Genomic DNA, 19,155 nt, shown 5'->3' on the forward strand with positions numbered 1-19,155 from the left:
GGATGCCAGAGACAACGACATCTTTGAATGTGGTGGAGCTTTTGGGAATTTTACAAGACAGGTGAAAGAAACATGTGTGTTAAATCACTGTACAGGGCTCACTTGGGTCAGCTCTACCATAAAAGAAAAGAGATTACAAAGGAAACTAATGAAGACTCTGATCAAAGTCTGTAATGGTAATATGTAGCAGGTGTTACAGAGCCCTGCAATACACCCCTGCATCACCCTCCAACCACCAGCACTGCTCCATCCATGAAACTCTCTCATGTATTTCACATGTGCTTTGATAGGAACAATGGAGAGAACACATTTCGGCACGATTCAAAACATGTTATAGGAAATCTGGATGAACTCTGGGAGGGTACTTCAACTGTAGGTGATGCATTAATGCAGCCACATTGAGGCTGTGAGTTTATGGCGCTCTTTCATGATCGGTAGAGAGTTGAAAGGGCTGACATGGTTGAAGCCCACACTGGCAGAAAAGCACCTGGATTTGAGATGCATGCAAGAGTTGAAAGAAGGTTGGCGGGACTTGAACTGGAGTATGTTCAAAGCATGATTGCTATTTTTACACATAGTCTGAGATGAAAGAGGCACTGCTTTTGATTAAGCAAAAGGGGGAAGCATATGGAATAGCTATATCGAAGGCCAGATTATTTTGAGAAAATATTTTAGATTTATTTGATGGAAACCTTTCACACCAAACTGACAACAAAAACAAACAAACTAAAAAATCACACCAAAATATTGCATTTTTGAAATGTCCAACAAGTAGCCTATCTCCATCACCAATACTAGCAACCATCACTGCCACTATAAATCTTAGAAAAGGAGTAGTGTAGTATAGAAGCAGAAACGGTAGGTAGAAACGGTCTGCGAGGAGAAGTATGACGTCACTTTTCTGTGCGGTGCACATTGCGATTTCATTTTCGAGATGGTTTACATGTTGTTACAGATTTAAGGGGGCAGATTTCAAAAAGAAAAAGCAATGTCCTTTCCGTTTTCATTTCAATTGTGTTACAAAATATGCAAGCTTGAAAATGAAAGTTAAAATGAAAAAGGAAGGATTGCTTTTTCATTTTGTTTATTTTCTATTTTTTATTTTTTTTAAGAGTTGGAGTGATTTAATTAGGTTCTCTGTTAATCAAATGGAGTATCCATGTTTGCAAAGGGAAATACAGGAAAGTGGGTCAACACTATAGAGATGCAATATAGAATCTTGTGCTATAATTTGACCTCGTTAGATGATTGTGCTTTAAAGACAATGTCATTTTGCGCTGGTGTATGATTATCTTTTTTTAATGATTTTTATTGATTTTTCACATTTCAACAAAAGAAACAAAACAATAACATGACTCTTTACAGTAGAAAGATTATAGGAAACAAGTGTTGGTCAAACATTCAGATTTATAAAATGTTATGCTTTAATTATTTTAAAAAAGATACACATGAAATATGAAATTTGCAGTTGTATGAACACATCTCTTTTGGCCTATGTTTTTATTTTATTTTATTCTTTTACTTTATTTATATGCGAATAGATGTAGGGGGTGGGGGGTTAAAGGGAAGTAAAAAGTTTTTTTTGTGAGGGTTTTGCACTCAAAAAGAAAACAATAAAAATAATATTGAAAAAAAACAAAAAAAACATTCAAATTTTCTTTTTCATTTTAATTTTGGTACATATATGCTTCCATAGTGTGTGTTGTATTTGCATCTAAATATCACATGTTTTAAAACTTCATAGCCATTTTAAGGATAGTTCAACTTAAACCGCAGATCTAACAACATGCTGACTGGTGTATTGTGGAGTGAAGCTCTGTACCTGCGGTGCAGTTGCGCAGCGCAACATCTAAAGCGTCCCAAAGCTACTTCCGCCTCAAGCGCTCGTCCAATCTGGGACTTGTAGTTCTCTTTGCAACTCTCGAAGCTTATCCTTCCAAAAGCTCTGCATAAAAAGGCATTTCACACAGAAAACCTTTAAGATTTAGGCATGAATGAAACAAAACGAGACTCTGAATTTGCTTGTGACATTCTTATGGAAGGACACATTGAGACACCGTGTATTTATGCACTACAACAACCAGCATTGCTCCTAATGAAAGCGAGGCAGTGTAAACACAACTCCAGGAACATGAAAAGATCGGGTGACAGTGAGGGGGAGAAGAGAAGAAAGGTATTGATAGCGTTTTTCTCCGTTAGGTCTGGCATATTTCTAAGCCCTGTCGCTCGTTGAATATCTAATGCTCCTTATGTGATGCTGCTGGCTGCATTTTGAAGGCTAGGAAGCCGCGAATGTCAGCGCATACCTCACCTTGCCTGTTTCCTTTATTGTGTTTTCCATTTTTTTTCCCCCCAGTCTACCACAATGAAGAATTACAGTTTCATTTCAGAGCGGTGTTTTATCACGTTAATACACTACTGCAAAAGAAACTCGAGCTTGCATATAATGCCATCTTGACAACATCCCATACCAAGTTGAAATACGATATAAATTGTAATTGGTTGTGTATTTGAAGGGAGAAAATAGTAAAAAAGTGGTAAATATTGTAAAGGTAAGTTATTTACATTAAAACAAACAAACATAAAATAATTGTGTCCAATTCAATGTTCATTTGGGATGCTGTTTTAGTCCTAGAAGTGGATACAGAATCAACAATGATGTGTGAATGAGAAACAGCTTAGAGCAAAAAACTAGTTTAAATAATGTGTAAAGTTAATGTGTAGTGTTTCTCAGAATTGGCATGGTGCCAAGCCCGCAGCCTGCAGGGCTTCAGGCTTTACTATGGATGCACTGAAGCCCTGATGTGTGGTGAAATGACAGCCTGTGAGCTGATGTTGTGATCATTGTTGTTAAATAACACCCCCCTGTCCATGTGCCAACTGTAGAAGCTGCTATGCTATAAATGTGAGGATCATTTTCACACATAAGAACAGATATGTGTAATGGGGATAACTTCTGTTGACCAACTGTTGCGTGTGATGTGCAGTACACTGTGTGCTGTGCTGACCTGGGCCTAATAATGTGTCCACATGCTGAATAAGCTTAAGTTTGTTTTCTGCAGAGTTACAAAAAGAAAAAAGGAAGGAAAGGACTCTCCTGTGCTTGAGGCATCTTGGACTCTGTTTTGCCTGTAGTCCCAGTGTCTGTCTGTCTGCCTCTCTGTCTGTTTCTCTTCTTATCTCCTGACTTGGACGCCGTCTGCTATGGCACATGTGTTTGGATCATGTTAGACAGCAGTGAAACTATGTAGGACGTGGTTCCTCCTGTTTATGAAAGCAGCCATGGCGGCCAGATGAGCGGCTCAGAGAGAGAACTCATTCCAGCTGGCCCTCAGGCATTCAGGCAGCACTGCACAGACCTAATGGCTTAGCTTCCCTTCTCTTTAGATAAATAAAAGGATGAGCAGGAGGAACTGTAATCGCAATATGACTATATGACTGTACACAAGCCAAGGGAAGGATTTGCATGCATTTTGGCCAGTTTTTTTGGAAGATCGGTGCTTGTATAACGATACAGTTCTCATGATAACTAATAACTTGGATATGATGGTTATCTCATGCAGTAAGAGAGTGTGTTTGCAAAGCTGCACAAAGGGAGCGATGCGCCATGATGGGTCCACTGTCATCCTGAGTTAGAGAATGCAAGCACCAACAGATTAGTGCAGAATGAATACACAATCTCCTGAGTGAATCTTTCCACAGTAGGTCTGTATACTGACTGCTGAAATGTCATAGTTTATATATTTACATTTTAAGTCAAACACAATATGACATAGGCCTTAGTGCTTAGAAAGAGCCAACCACACTCCTGCCACATGAATACGTCTTTAAAAACTCTGAATATTATTTATTTTGATTCAAGTTCGATCAGAAGACGGTTTCGTTCAAACTTTTTTGACACACTAATTGTTTGTTCACTGTCCTGTGTTCTCAAGTAGCCACATTTCCATGCTCTCTGCCTCATCGTAACATTTGTCTTGCTTGGACTTGAAGGAATTAAAAACATTTCTATGTTTTATCAGTGTTTTCATCACTGTTTAATTTTCCACTCATGCTTTGGCAAGTGTGAAAACAGCTATTGCCCTGTTCTGTAACCCGATGTTCTAATGCTGTCTTTGATGCAAGCTCGCCACTTGGACGGTGATGACAGGTATAAAGTGCTGTGTCGAAACAGGAAGTGAGTGTGTGAGCAGCAGGCTAAGTAATGATCACACAGGGTCACCAGATGTTGTGAGGTCCTGGGCTCAGCCCGGCCCCATTGCTTAGATCAGCCTCATTGGTTTGCTCTGGTTGTGGCACCTAGTGCAAGCTGTTTAGGGTATTTAATTTCTGAACACTCATTAAAATGGTTTGTGTTTCCCTTGACAATTCTGTTAAATTAACAACTACCGAGGTAAAAGCTGATTATGTGGCCACACATCCAGACATGGTTAATCAATTCTCCCACACAAAATGTTAGCTGCTGAATTAGTGTAAAGGAAACGATTTATGGGGACTAATGCCGACGTCCTGTCATGTCAGGCCCGGTGTTTTAGCAAGAGGGGGGGTGTCAGATTCTGCACATTCAGCAGCTCTGCACTCTGCCGGCCATCTTTTTCTCCCTTTTAACCCAAGCTACATGCTGCTTGCTCTATTAATGAGCCAATAATGGAGAAATAGTGTTAGGTGCTGACATAAAACATGGGTATGGATACCTAAGGCAGGGTAGCACATAAGCTCCAGCAGAGTTAGATTTACACCTAGGCTCGGCAGAGAATGGTAGGAAAGGAACACTCGGCATGGGGGCTCTCACAGCTTCATCAGACCCCCGCCGGTCAAGCTTTGGAAAAGCCAGAGCTCAGAAAAATACGACTGTGGCAGATAATGATACCATTACACTAATGGAGCTGGCAAATGAAGGAGAACCCAGATGCCCTGCTTTATTACCGGAGGGGGTCATTTCCTCACTGCATTCCTAATGGCCTGAGCACACAGTATTGATCAGGCTATCATGCTGCTAATCCTCTACAGAATTACTTATCACTGGCTAGGTGTCGATCCACCGCGTGCCCTGCTCTGGCCTTGCCGCTGGGCGGCGGCTGTGTTCCCAACAGGGACCCAACGGGCCGTTTATCCAGTCATGATTTAGGGCCAAGCGGGGACGGAGAGTAGGATGTCTTTAGCAGTGGGTTGGCCAGCTCATTGTGTAAAAGAGGAGGCAAATGAACCTTACAGCTTTCATTTAATTAAGGAGCACGCAATGATGTGGTTCCTCCCTCTTTATGGCCCCATTGGTCGGTGTGGAGCAGGGGGAAGCTGTGAGATTGGGCGTTGTTCTCAGTAATTGTGTTGTGCTGTAAATAAGAACATGCAGCTCTTATCCCAGCAGCAGCAGCAGCAGCAGGTGCAAGATTTTACCAGGCTGCTGGCCAGGTTTCATTACATACTGCTCTGCATATTTAACTCTGTTTCATTCCTGCTTCATGCTGCTAAAATGAAAGAATTTCACATGCATAGTTGTTTCTTCAGGCCTAATTGTGGTGGACCTGCCAGTTTCTGTCCTGATGACTGTAATTATAAAAGTGGCGTTATGTGAAACTGAAGAAAATGTCTTCTAAATTATTCATGGCGTGCATTATTTGAACATGACTGAGGATGGTGTAGCCCAGGCCCATCATCATTACAAATGAATAGGAGGGTCAGGCAGCACAGAGCACTTTGCCCAGGGCTTGTGACCTATCATATATGTGGCCCCTTTACTGGGCCCCTGTGTGCATTAGTGTTCTGAGGCCACTGGACGCGTGGCATCATAGCAGGAGCAGACCCCATCTTGTCACCTCTGGCCTCGGCTAATCAAAGAGTTTACCTTAAGGGGGGCATTTAGCCCTGTTCGTTAGGGCCACTCCAGCAGCCATAAAGAAGTATTTATACATTTCCATCTGGAACAACCTGTCGTGGCTAGGGAAACTAGTTATTGATCTGGATATTTAGTCATTTCTTTCTGCGTGCGCCATCAATATTGTGCAAACATCCGTCCACGCGAGGCTTGACCCCAGCTCCGGCCTCTATTTTTTGTTCCCATTGGAGTTCAGTGATATACTATTCTGAAAAGTAAAATCAATGAATGAATATGAAGTTTTGGCGTGTAATATAGCGCAGGCCCAAGGCTCCAGGTCTTTCATTGATCTGTTATGTGAGCATTGGAGGGGGCTGATTAGTCTGCTGCTGAGCTTTTCCTCTACATGTCTTTACCGTGTCTTGCCTCTTTGATCTTTGGCTCATATATTTGGACTGAGTTGTTTACAGGTCAGCTCGGCTTGTCAAACCTCTCTTTACATTAATTCAGTCAACGTGCTATAACTCACACATTCGTGTTCCTGCACAGTTTGGAGCAAGAATGTCATCCCTTGTATGCATAAGTAAGCTGTTTCCCATCATAACTTGAAGCACCAACGCAGCATTTATTACCCATGAGATGGTTTGGCCCTGATGACATTCTCTTATCAGCCTTTTAAGGGTTGGATTAGCTTTCCATGATCAATGTGAGAAATCCCACACGTCTGTCCCTGACTTCCTACCACCTTTTTTTTTTCTTTCAGCAGTCTGTTCATGACATTCTGAAGTTGCATGATGTCCACATTTGGTTTGCATCTGGAAGCATATCAACTTTTACGGCCCGGCCTGCATTGTCTCAGGGTACATGGCTGAGATGACCTGCCATGGACTCCCATATGTGCTTCAGAGGACCTGTGAACTGACTAAACATTTGAATGGAAAAACAGAGATAGTCTGATGCTAGGTATTATAGTTTGGTGAGGGCTTGGGGTCAAACCCAATAGTGAGTCATACTGTAACTGAAAAGGAATCTGCAGAGGTTTCCCTCGAGTACCAGCTGCCGTTTACCCTCTCCTCACAGATTGGCTGAGTATAAGGCATGAGGCAAGATGGGAAAATCGGAACATGAGTCTCATTAATTGTCTGACTTGTGTCTCATACTTTGGGTGGATCAAAACTTCATACTCACCAAAATGTTTTGTCATCCTCACATTTGTGATAGTTATTTGCATGATTGGCACCAAGTATCGATATTAAAAAGATGTGGCACACAAAACAGATTTTCCCTCCAGTTTGAGTCACCACCACCGGTACGTCATAACTCTTTGCAGTGGGGCTAATGACATTCATCCCACATAACTTGATGTATCACTATATGAATGTGTCTTTATTCATAAATTAAATCAGAATGGCTGTTTCAGAGTACTCTCATTATCATGGGTAGTGTAGCAGGTATCTTATCGTATTATGGTATGGTATGGAGTTGTGCCGTGTCGCGTCCGTAGACTGTATAATTATTGGACGTAGTATCCTTGATGTCAACCATCTGTTCCTGAGCGCTGTTTTGAAGCCAATCGTTGGTGGGTGACATATTGGAAATGCTGAACTCAACCTAACGTCTGTCGAGCTAGTGTGAGGTAAAGAGGCGGGCTTTGAGCCTCCTCGCCAACAGTGTTCCCACCTGTCAGTCAAATCAGTCATTTCCTTAAATGGGCAAAACTTGTAATCTTAATATATTCTGAACTGTCGCGTAATAAAAAAATTCACCCCCGTACAGTGTGTGCCGATAGAGGAATTAGCTATTCAGACCCAAGCGTTTTTTTGAACCAGGCTGTAAACATGTTTATTATTGCTACAAAGATTGTCTTTTTTGAATGGGTGTCGATGTGGTTTCCGGTGTTTCTGCAGCCTCAAGCGGACGCTCAATGAATTGCAGTTTATAAACTTCTGCATAGGGTTCATATTTTGATACTGGAGGTAGGCCGCTTGGTCCTATCATGTCATATCATATCGTATCATGAGTTACCCTGCCATTTCCACCCTTAACCCTAACCCATTCAGCTTTCCTTCTTCTTTTTGTATAAGAATGTGATATGTAATAAAAGATATGTTGGCTTGATTATAATAGAGATAGACAACAGATTAATGGCAGTTTAAAATCATCGTCATCGTCCGATTTAAGAAAATAAACAACGTCTGCAGACACTGCAGGCAGCCTCGCCACTGTATAAATAAATGACAGCATATTAAATCTATAAGAGTTGCTGCTCATATTAAGTATATTCAGTTATGACATAGACAATGATGCAGTTTAGTATTGCTTCTGACATGCTAAATATCACTCATGGTTTGAAATCAATATTATAACTCAATTTATTTTTCTACACCATGAATTAAATCCATCTAAAAGTCAATTTAAAGCATGTTACTGGTTAAGATAACATGTATATTACATTTGTATGTGCATGGAATAATAGATGATACGATTAAATTGTTGTATTTTATCAAACGCAAACAACCACACAAAAAACACGACATCGGCATTATAAGACCAATCTGCTCTCTATTTATTAGCATCGGCCGTTTAAAAAAACACCATTCAACCACTAGTTATATTCTTCCAGAAAGATAGTATCAATATATGTGTATATTGCTCTCAAGTATTTATTTCCTGGGTTATTTCCTCCTATAGAAGCTCTCAGTTGGGATGTCTAAACAGCCCTTGACAGCTTACGTGTCTGACAGCCTCCACCGAGCACCTCATATTAGTGTTGAAGCATTAGCCACAGATGTCACTGCACTCGCAAACAAGGCTGCGATGTGGATCCTGCAAACTGTCTGACCAGATCAGCCGTCACTTTCAATGAGATTACATCTAATGTGACCTGCCCAAGTAGGGGTTCATCTGTCATGCATGTGTCCCGTCACTAGAGAGACATAGAATAATCAGTTCAATCAATACATGGTGGTGGCTCATTGGGCTGCTGCTGAATAAACATGGGAATGACCCTCTCACCTCATACACAGAGGCTAGAGCCTCCGGGGGGTTCATTAGCCACTCAAGGCTGTGATCCTTGGGAGTCGTTATTTTCTGTTTCTGTTTGTTTTGCATTCTGGCGGTGTGTGTGTGTGTGTGTGTGTGTGCACGCACATGTGTGTATATGAGCAAAAGGCCTTTGAATTGCAACATTTATGTGCATTTCTTGGCTGCCGTTAAAAAAGCTTAGTTAAGCAGTCCCTCCAGGAAGCTGCGATATCGCGATCGCAACTATCAACGCAATTTCAACCAATCAGCACAATTTCTTGAAATTTTATACAATCACCGCAACTTTCCCGCAAATTTGACCAATCACCTTAACCTCAGCCCCTGTACCTCATCGGTTTCGTCATCAATTTCACAGCTAAATCACGCACAGAGAATGTCTGTAGAGCAGGGACAGCAGGCAAGACAAGTTACGATGACAACGTTGTTATTTATAGATACTCAAATACCCTTATAGTATTAATAAGCTATAGAACATACGTTTTGATTTTGTTGACGATGACGAGACGAAAACTTTAGTGGCAGACCGCCGGACATTAAAGGTGACACATCATGCAAAATTGACTTTTTAATGGTTCTCTACCTGAAATATGTTTCCCTGGCATGTCTACAAACCCCCTGAAAATGAAAAAAATCCATTCTGCCCCTGTTCTGATTTCTCCACCTTTCTGTAAATGTGTGCTGAAACAAGCCGTTTCAGTTTTCAGTGTTTTTCATACGTCATAACGCCATCCGGTCTGTAAAGGAAGTCGGAGCTCGGAGCTTGTTCAGCCCATAGACTGTATAAAATACAACTCAACCCCTCTTCTGTTTTTCATTACCTGCACACGTGTGCTAACAAGGAGCTTAGGAGGGAGGCATGCTACTTGTAGGCTGTCTTAATAAACACAGAGGTCGCTTTTACTCCCCACGTCTGCAGATTTGAAGATCTAGTGGATGATTTTTATTTTTCATGGAAAAGTGCTAGCGCTAGTTAGCATAGCCACATAGCTACATGTTCGTCGCTGTGTACCAAGACACACGTCTACATACTGACAAATAAAACAACAAGAAACACTAAATCTATGACCAATCGTTCAGAAAGGTTCTGCTGCAGGCGCCTCTCTGTCAGGATCAGATTCTGGATCAAAGTCAGAGGCTTGAAGTAACGCGGGTCTGTGAGCAGCCGTGTATATTCAGCCAACATGTAAACATTAGATCAACGTGCTGGACAGCCGAGGCCATATCCACTTCCTGAGGGGGCGTGGTCAGAGAGCTCATTCTCATTTAAAGGCACAGACACAGAAAACAGCCTGCTCTGAGCAGGGCTGAAAAAGAGGGGTTTACAGGCATGCCAAAATCTGATTTCAAAGTGTTTTTTTGAGCAATAAACTTTAAAGACATCTTTTGGGGACCTCTTTGACCAATATATTTTGATGAAAAAGAGCATAATATGTCACCTTTAAAAATACATGTTTCCCCGCTGTGCGTCTAATCTTTAGAAATAAAAGTGATGCGATCCTGTGACAGGCTGAGTTATCTGAGGGGCTCACTGTTCACTTGGTCTCTACCTGCAGCAGGTGGGCTTTCTGAACCAGATCTCCCACCTCCATGCATCTGTCTCATCTTCATTGATGATTTTTATCCTAGTGTGCGATAGTGACAAAGACACAACCGGGGGACGTCTGTTTAATATTTGATGTTTGCTGTTTTTGCCGCCATTACCGTAAAAAGATGCAGATGCATTTCAGAGTGCCATGAACTGACTGTCTGTCCAGTGCGCCTGTCACTGCAGGTGCATTCAAGGACCGTCATAAATGTGCAATACAGTCCATGTTCGGTTAACGGCATTTTTCTGTGAATCAAGATAATCAAAATACAGTCACAGTGGTCATATCATGAAGGTTTTCTTTTGACTTTTTTTTTTTTTAAGTTATTTTTTGGGCCTTTTTGCCTTTATTTGTCAGGACAGCTGAAGAGAGACAGGAAATGTGGGGAGTAGAGAACGGGGGAAGACATGCAGGAAATGGTCGACCGGCTGGGAATCGAACCGGCGACCCCTGCAACGAGGACTGTAGCCTCTGTATGTGGTGTGCTGAGACCACTAGGCCACCAGTGCCACTTCTTTTGACTTTTTGACTATACTAAAACTATAAAGGGCTGAAAAGACTAAAATATGAATAAAACTACCAGGCATTGTCGTCTAAAGACTAAGACTAAATCAAAAATAGCCGCCAAAATGAACACTGTATGCCAGTGCAGTATTTCACAAAGTCTGGAAGATTAAGATGGAGACTCTCTGTGATCACAGAAAGTATGTTTTGTTAAGATTGTTGAAATCTCAAGCATTCTTTGGTAAGGCTACCAACAACACTAAAAACAACTGACAATAATTTAGCATATTTACTTGCCCTGAGATGTTATTGGGGAAAAAAGCTTTAAAAAAAATTGCAACCTTCACTGCAATTTTTCAAAAAGCTGTCACAAAATCAGGCTTTTTGGGCCGCAACAATCACAAAAAAAAAAACCCAGCGAAATCCTGGAGGGACTGATTAAGTTTGTATCATGAAAATTGGTTGATGCAATAACAAATCAGACGTATGAAGTCACAGCCCTTTAAGGGTAAAAGTCTGTTACAACAAGCCTAATCAGACTACATCCTACTGCTACCCCTGTTGTTTGCTACCTCCTATAAAAGTGCTGCACTACCAGCCACCTGTGTAGGAAAGACAGCCGAGTCCTCAGGCTGTTTATTTGTGAATTTATTTGTCTTTGTAATGACTCACCTTCCCAATAAAGTACAAGTGCGCACTGCCAAGGTGTTGCCCAACATCTGGTTCCAATGGAAAGCCCAAAAGCCTTCATTCAGAAAAGCTGCAGGAGACCAGGTAACAAGGCGCTGTAAATAGTAACTGTTAATTTGTACATCATAAGTTATTTTCTCATAAAGCGGGCTGTAAAAGTGCATTAAAATACCTGGCATTCAGCTTATTGCTTTGTTCAGACTCAACATAGGAAGTGCCTCCTTGAGCCAGAGCCAGGGTTTAGATTTGCTGTTAGTTTAGCCAGCTGGAGGTACAAACGACCTCCACTGCGCACCACCACAGGTAGTTTTTTCACATTCAAGTGAGGAAATGTTTATATAAGACATGAAGTAATACTGATACATTGAAAAGCATAGGGATATGTTTTCTCTGGTGTTTAATGTGAAAGGAAATTAGCATGTCCAATAGAGATGCACCAAAAATAAGGTCTTTCGGCCGAATATGGCTCAAAAGTGTAGTTTCAGTTTTCGGCCGAAATCATTTAATCACCGAAACAACACGGCCGAAACAGAATGTTGGGATGACACAAGCAAGAACTGCGGCCAGTACGCGCTTGTCTGGATAAGGGCCAACATGTCTGCATCCGTTATTCCTTTAATCACAGTACTAAAGCGTCTTCTAAGCAAAGAGGTTGAGACTGACCACGGGGTGAAAACAATGAAAAGTACACTCTTAGAGTCTGTCAGCACACATTTCACTGAGATCTTTTCGGATCCTCGGCACTTCATCACGACTGTACTTGATAAATGTTGTAAAGATCATTACTTGGATGTGAGAATAAAGCAGCGCGCACGAGAAATGATCCAGGCCGCGATGGATGCGGAGAACCCGCTTGGAGAAGGAGAAGCGCACAGCGCAGGAAGGAGAAGGACAACAGAGCGCAGAAAAAAGGACTCGCCTCTCTGAACCAGATGAGGGGTATACACCCTCGTTGTCTGATATGTTCAACGAGATCCTTGATTTTAGTGAGGTTAGTACACAGTCAGAGCCATACATGCAATGGTAGGGGAGACCGGGGACAGTTGTAACATTTTCGACATTTCTATCTATAACTTTGAGCTCTTTTAACTAGGGATGGGAATTTTCCGTAATCCTTGTAATCGATTACTCAACTTTCCTAATGAACGATTACTCGAGTACTCAAAATTATTTTATTTTTTTAACTGAAAACAAAAATAAATGAATAAAAGTCGGTCGGACACGGACCTACCGGACCAGAATTGTAGTAAGTTCTGCTGCCTTTTCTTCATACATCTTTTCCACTCTCGTGGTTGTTGTTCTCTGTGATGGTAGCTTGTACTCCGGCTCGACTAACGCGATCAGCTCTTTGAAGCCTTCTCCTTCCACAAAACTTAATGGGAGCATATCTCCAGTTACCATTTTGGTTTTTATCAGGCTAATCTTCTCCGCTCTGGTTTCATCACAGCAACGTGTGCTAACAGGGCCAGCAAAAGGCGTGATGCGAGACTGCCTGTTATGCGTCTCCACTGTTTTCTCCTTGTGCTTTAAGCGTATGTGGTTAAGCATCGAACTAGTATTTCTATGGTATGCAAGTTTAACCCCACATATCTTGCACTGCACATTAACTTCATTGTTTTTTCGAAGTACTTCCAGACATTGCTTTTTTTTAGTTGACATGTTGCAGGTGTCGCAGACTGTTCTGTTTGTTGTGCTTTTGCTTTTGGTTGAATAACGTGTTCCTAGAGGGTTGCCGTAGCTGCCGTAAAACAGTTGTTTTTGCTGAAATCTGGCTCGGTGTGTTCTAAAGCTGAAGCAAAGTCAAACATTTATATCCCATTAATTATTTTCCTACCCAGTATATTCAGTTAGGCGAAAACAAAAAGCACATGGTCACACATGTAACGCTGTATGATTTCAAGTTATCAACGGCGAGTACCTGAGTACTCGATTAATCGTACCCATCCCTACTTTTAACCCAGTGTGTTCAAACTGCTATACAAACTAGCTTCAAGTGTCTGCTCATAAATGGCCTAGAAAATGCCTGTGCAACACAAACAGAAAATGCATGGCTTAGTCTCAAATCCAAGGAGTGAAATGTTACAACTGTCCCCGGTCTCTACTATTAATTGGCATAATAATTTCTTTCAGTGTTTCGGTTATCGGCCTTGGTTTCCTCATTTTCTGTTTCGGCCAAGAATTTTCATTTCGGTGCATCTCTTATGTCCAAGATTTGAATTTCAATAAAAGGGACCCAGGAGCATCCAAATAGCCAGCCTGCAGTCCGGAGTTAGCTCTTGGTTATCCTGTTTATGCTTTTTGCATCGCTTGTTTCAGCATTTACCCTGCATCAAGTCTTTGAGAAGTGTCGGCTCACTTCAGGTAGTCCGTTCATGTCTCAGTGATTCTTCCTCTGAGCCCTCGGTGTGTTTTTTCTTCATCAGCCTAACTTTTCCGTGCATATGCGAAGGAGCCAACGACAGCTTGACTGGCATGCTGTCAGACAGGCGATGCCTTTCCAACGGTGGAGCATCAGCCCTTTCCTGAGAGCTCATGTGTGTGTGTGTGTTGATCTATGTGTGTGTGCAGAGAAGTGAGGGTATTGTCAGGACGTGACCGGCACACTTTGCATGTTCTCCTCGAGACAGGTGCTCCTGGGCGCGCACTGGTGCATGACAGTTGCCTTTCATCGCTGTCTTCTCTACACTTAACCCCTGACCAGCCCTCCCTCCTTCCTCCTTCCTCCTCTTCTTCTTTTCCTCTCTCCTCCCACCCTTTTTTTCCTCCACGTCTGACCTCTTCTCACGGCACCTCCCTCGGCCGTCTTGAGTGATGGACTGTGCAGGCTGGTAGGCGGGTTGCACTTTCTGTGTGGTGGTGTGGTGCAGCAGGCTTGTCACAAGACTTACTCTGTCAGGCCATAGAAACCCAGCAGTCCAGGCTGAACTGCACACACACACACACACACGAACACGCACACACACACACAGACACACACACACACTACAACTTTTTGTTCAGCAGTCCGTAATTCCATCCACCAGCGCTGTCAAGCACTTGATCAAACGTGCATAAAGGAAAGGAGCCCCTCGACTGAATCTCATCGTCTCTCTCCCTCTCATAATGTAGGCAGATTTTCCCTCCTCTGCCTGTTTCTTCAGCTCTGTTTATTCAGATGAGCCTGACTGGGGGGCAGCGGGTCACATCCACTTGCCTGACTAAAACGGTCCTGAATTGAGGGTTGTCTCCAGTGAGATGGAGAGAGAAAAAACACAAGGAGGGGTTAGGAAGGGCTGCCGAGCGGTCATGTCAGGGCTGTTTTCAGGCCTATTTGTGTGTGTGTGCATGTGCCATGGCAGGGGTAGGGGTTAGGGAGTTTGAGGGTTCAGTTGTCAACCCTGTGTCATGCTTGCCCTGGCCCTGTTATGTAGAGGGCATCCACTGTCATTTGTTGCGGGACTGTTTTTGAAGTGGAGTGAGGCACAGAGGCATAAAAAGCAGTCAGCACACTGTGAGCTCTCAGGTGCATTCTAGTACTACACACTTATTTCAAAGTACTTCCTCTGCAGGAACTAGTCCCCACATTTATTTGACACCCCAAAGTTTGTGTCTTGTTAGTTTTGTATTGGACATTTGTATTTTGGGTTGGTCTTTTAATCTGTATCGTACTTGTGTTAACTCAGGATGGAAACTGATCCTAACATTTTGTATGGGATGTCTTTAGTTTTCTGTTGTTTTCCCTTTTGTTCCCCAAGCTTCATCATGTTAAGTGAAGTAGGTGGATTAGAGTCATGCTTGAAGCCAACTTAACTGGAACACATACACTCTAGGTAAGCCTTTAGTTTTCATCCAACAATCGTCCTGTTCTTTCAAGTTTTTTGAAGTTTATCCCTGCGTGTGTGTGTTTGTGTGTATCTGTGTTTTGTCTGTGTAGGTGTATGTGTGTGTCTCATCTGACATACATCTCCCACATTCTCCCCACTTTGGAAAAAAACAGCGATCGTTTAAGACTCCTTAAACTTGTTGTTAAAGTGTCAGAGAAGACATGAGCACGGCGCACACCATGAGCTTAATCCAACAACAGCCCATCTGCCATACTTGTACTCTCAGCTATCTTCCTGCGAGTGGACCCCTTCCTCGCCGTCATTGTCATCTATAGGGGGCATTGTCACATATGAGATGGACTCATGTAAATGCGGTGACAGGCTACTGTCTCGGCTGACTGACAGCACAGAGGGATTGGGCTAATCTGAGTGACTGATTCGAGGAGCGCAGCGGCTCGGTTGTCCCCATAACTCCTGAGAAATAGACAGCTTCGCCGGAGTTATCTGTGTTTGTAAGTCCTTCTGCTGCGCTGGGATGACAATAGGGATTAGTGCCAAGGTTCTTTAAACTGTTTTTTTATTTTATTTTTTGGGGAGGGAGGGAGGGGGAGGGGGGCCTCTTATCGGTGCCTCGGCAGGATGCTGCCGCAGCCAGTTTTCCTTGACTGTCAATTAAAGAGGGGATCATTAACTTCAAGGGTATAAATGTTCTAACACTGGTATTACGTTGGGAAGCTAAGTCGCTGACAGATGTTCCAACTTTAATTCTCCACTTGTTTTTTTGTCCTTTAATTAATTTATGTATCACTATTCGGGCTTTAAATATTTTCTCCCCCTGTCTGCTCTTTGTTAGCCTGTAATCTCAGTTACCATGGTAGTCGCAAAGACGATTGGGCCTTGTCACTCGGCTGTGTTTCTTATGAGGTTCAATCGGCTAATGTATTCAATATCACCCAAACTGAAAGGTAAACAGCGTCTAATGGCATGTGTGTTCCTGCACCGCCTCAATGCAGCTCGGAGGTGCTGGGCGGGGAGGAGAACAGCACGCCTGCCTCCATTCCTCAAACCTTTTCAGGAGGATCCAACTTCTTGGAATGACGCTTGAGGAAAACAAAACGAGTGCAGCTTGAATCTCTGTACATGTGTGGCTTTTTTTGAGGTAAACAAAAGTAATGCACTTCTTAGTTTTTGAAGCATTGTTGGTGGTGGAGAATAAGTGTGACAGCTTTAAGATTTCTACAGACATGGAGCTGCGGCAGGGTATAGTCAGTGTGTACTCTAGGTAGCCACATGGAGAAAGAAAGACAACAAGAGGAGGAGGAGAGACGTAAAGTGAGGTGGGAGATAGATAGGCGACAGAGACTGCTAATGGGCAAACTCTCTTCATCCAGCGCCACTGCCATCACCATCACCCTGTTCTCTCATGACAGCTCTTTTCCTTTGTTCCCCCCCTCGGCCCACTCTCTGCCGGGGATTCGTGACAAGTTTCCGCGGGCTGATCAAACGCCGTGGTGACACCTGATTAGGATATAGTGCGTGTTTACAGTCGTGCATGGTGAGGACCCCCCCATTCTCAAACAACAAGGGAGACTTCACCTTGACTAATTAAATTTGCACCTGTATTGCCAGCTGTGACAGCCACTGGAGGGCTGCATTTATTTATGTCACTCCGTACATACTTCCTGTGACGCTCATGAAGGCTGAGTTTGCAGTAGATCCTCTCAGTGGTGGTTTTAAATGACTGTGTGTAAAATCGTGGCAGTTAAAATTGCTTATGACTGAAAAAAAGACTTACCTGCAAATGTTTACAAATTATGATAACACATTGGATTTCTGATTCTGGATACTTTGCAATTGACAACGTTTAAATGCAACATTTTAGGTTAGATTCCATGTGGCATATTGTACTATATTGGCAATATCATGGCAGTAGTTTTAAAACGTGTAAGAATACTTAACTATATATTTAAACATAAATTGTTTAGCAGTATTGGTTATGGGCGTGTATGACACTCAATGCACCAAAACTGATACTGTATGGTTCTTACAAACTTCCATTTCAAGGCAGAATATTTATGTCCCTTTTACGCCTTGTCTGCATTGAATAACGGGGAAGACCTCATTTCTGGGCAAAGTTGTTCCAACTCTGGTTCTCCCTTGGAGGTAACTGAGGTGTAATGCAGGGAAGACAGTGACGACATGTAGCGTCAGATATGGGGCATAATAATAATAATAATAATAATAATAATAATAATAATTATAATTATAATTATAATTATAATAATACAAATTAAAATAATAGTACATTTTATTAATAAAACGGCTTTAAAAGTTTCCCTAAGACAAAAATAATAATAATAGTAATAATAATAATAATTATTATTATTATTATTATTATTAAATTATACAATAGATGAGCAAAGGAAAGAAAAAGAAAAAGAAAAAAAAATATTCTAGGTTAAAAGCCTTTCTAAATAGGTGTGTTTTGAGTCCGCATTGGAAGTTGGTGAGTGAGGGAGAGGTGTTGGAGGAGAGACATCCAGAGGGTGGGGGCAGTGACAGAGAAAGCCCTGTCCCCCCAGGTTCGGTGCTGGGGTTTGGTGAGAAGGGTGAGGAGGTTGGCATTGGTGGAACGGAGGTTGCAGGTGGGATTGTATGGCTGCAGATGGTCGGTGAGGTAGGAGGGAGCTAGATTATGGAGGGCTTTGCAGGTGATGAGGAGGATCTTGTACTGCATTTTGGAGTTGATGGGAAGCCAATCGAGGTTCTTGAGAACAGCACTATGTGTATTTTAATGTGAATTGTGTATTTGGCACTTTCACGTTGCGTTGATGACACTGTGAAATAACACTCTAAGACATTCATATAATTCTGTTTTGGGGTGCAATGTGTAGAGGCGTATAACGGAACTATGTTTTGGTACTGTTGTGAGATCGCAAAGTGTAAGGGGCTGTAGTTTCAATGGCCCCAGCAAATCTACTGGTTTGAGGTAACTTACAATGTCACAAAAACAACAACAGTGCACTTCTAGCTGAGAATATAACATTAGTCTAATGCTGCATTCATGTGGTATTGGACACTTGACGACTTGATGTCACATTCATCATCAACATGGTGGGCATACAATGTTTTTTTAATCTTTGGGAACTTTTTATTAGTTCACATATTTCCCATCAAATTTTGCTGAAGTATAGTTTGCAACCCTTAAAATCAAGTAAGATGTATTAGCTAAAGTGATATATAAGTATTTAATAGTACTCACATGGATAAAGCAGTTAGGTAATGTTAAACTTGACTCTCCAAATTGAGAGCATTTGAACAAGCCGTCTGCGGAACGACTTCTCAACTTGGCTCAACTGACTGTAAATTTATATTGAAAGTGCACCTCCATCTCATCCCACTGTAAAACAGCAAAGCCAAAATACCGCCTAGATGGCTGACATATTGCACTGGTGAAGTTTTGTGTGGCTAAGGCTTGAGCAGAGCTGATGTGGCTGGTGGAGCTACAGGTATGATGTCACACCCCTTTGGCTAACTAAAGTACAAATTTAGCATGCCAATGAAACGTCAGGTCAGCACAGTTCATAGTAGAACAGATTGTTGTGTTGATATGAAGCAGATACTAACGACAATGAAAAGTTCAATGACTCTATTGTAGAAGCTGTTTTAGCTTCACTCTGGTGGAGCTGTTTTGCTGTCCATGATTTTATAC

The 19,155-nt window shown here is 42.1% G+C and overlaps 1 protein-coding gene across 2 annotated transcripts in view; it reads left to right on the forward strand.

Annotated features, from left to right (window-relative positions):
• The first annotated feature begins 1,927 nt into the window (after window positions 1-1,927).
• The window catches only part of fto (FTO alpha-ketoglutarate dependent dioxygenase), a 136,848-nt gene continuing 119,620 nt past the window's right edge, over window positions 1,928-19,155 (forward strand). Inside the window, exon 1 of one of the 2 annotated variants that reach the window (XM_034680706.1) lies at window positions 1,928-2,173. In XM_034680706.1, the coding sequence (XP_034536597.1) occupies window positions 1,991-2,173 (183 nt within the window). In that variant the 5' untranslated portion in view covers window positions 1,928-1,990. The remainder of the gene's footprint in view (window positions 2,174-19,155) is intronic. The other variant, XM_034680705.1, reaches the window with a different exon arrangement.

Source organism: Notolabrus celidotus, chromosome 3 (assembly GCF_009762535.1).
Source record: "Notolabrus celidotus isolate fNotCel1 chromosome 3, fNotCel1.pri, whole genome shotgun sequence".
In the NCBI taxonomy this organism is placed as follows: domain Eukaryota; kingdom Metazoa; phylum Chordata; class Actinopteri; order Labriformes; family Labridae; genus Notolabrus; species Notolabrus celidotus.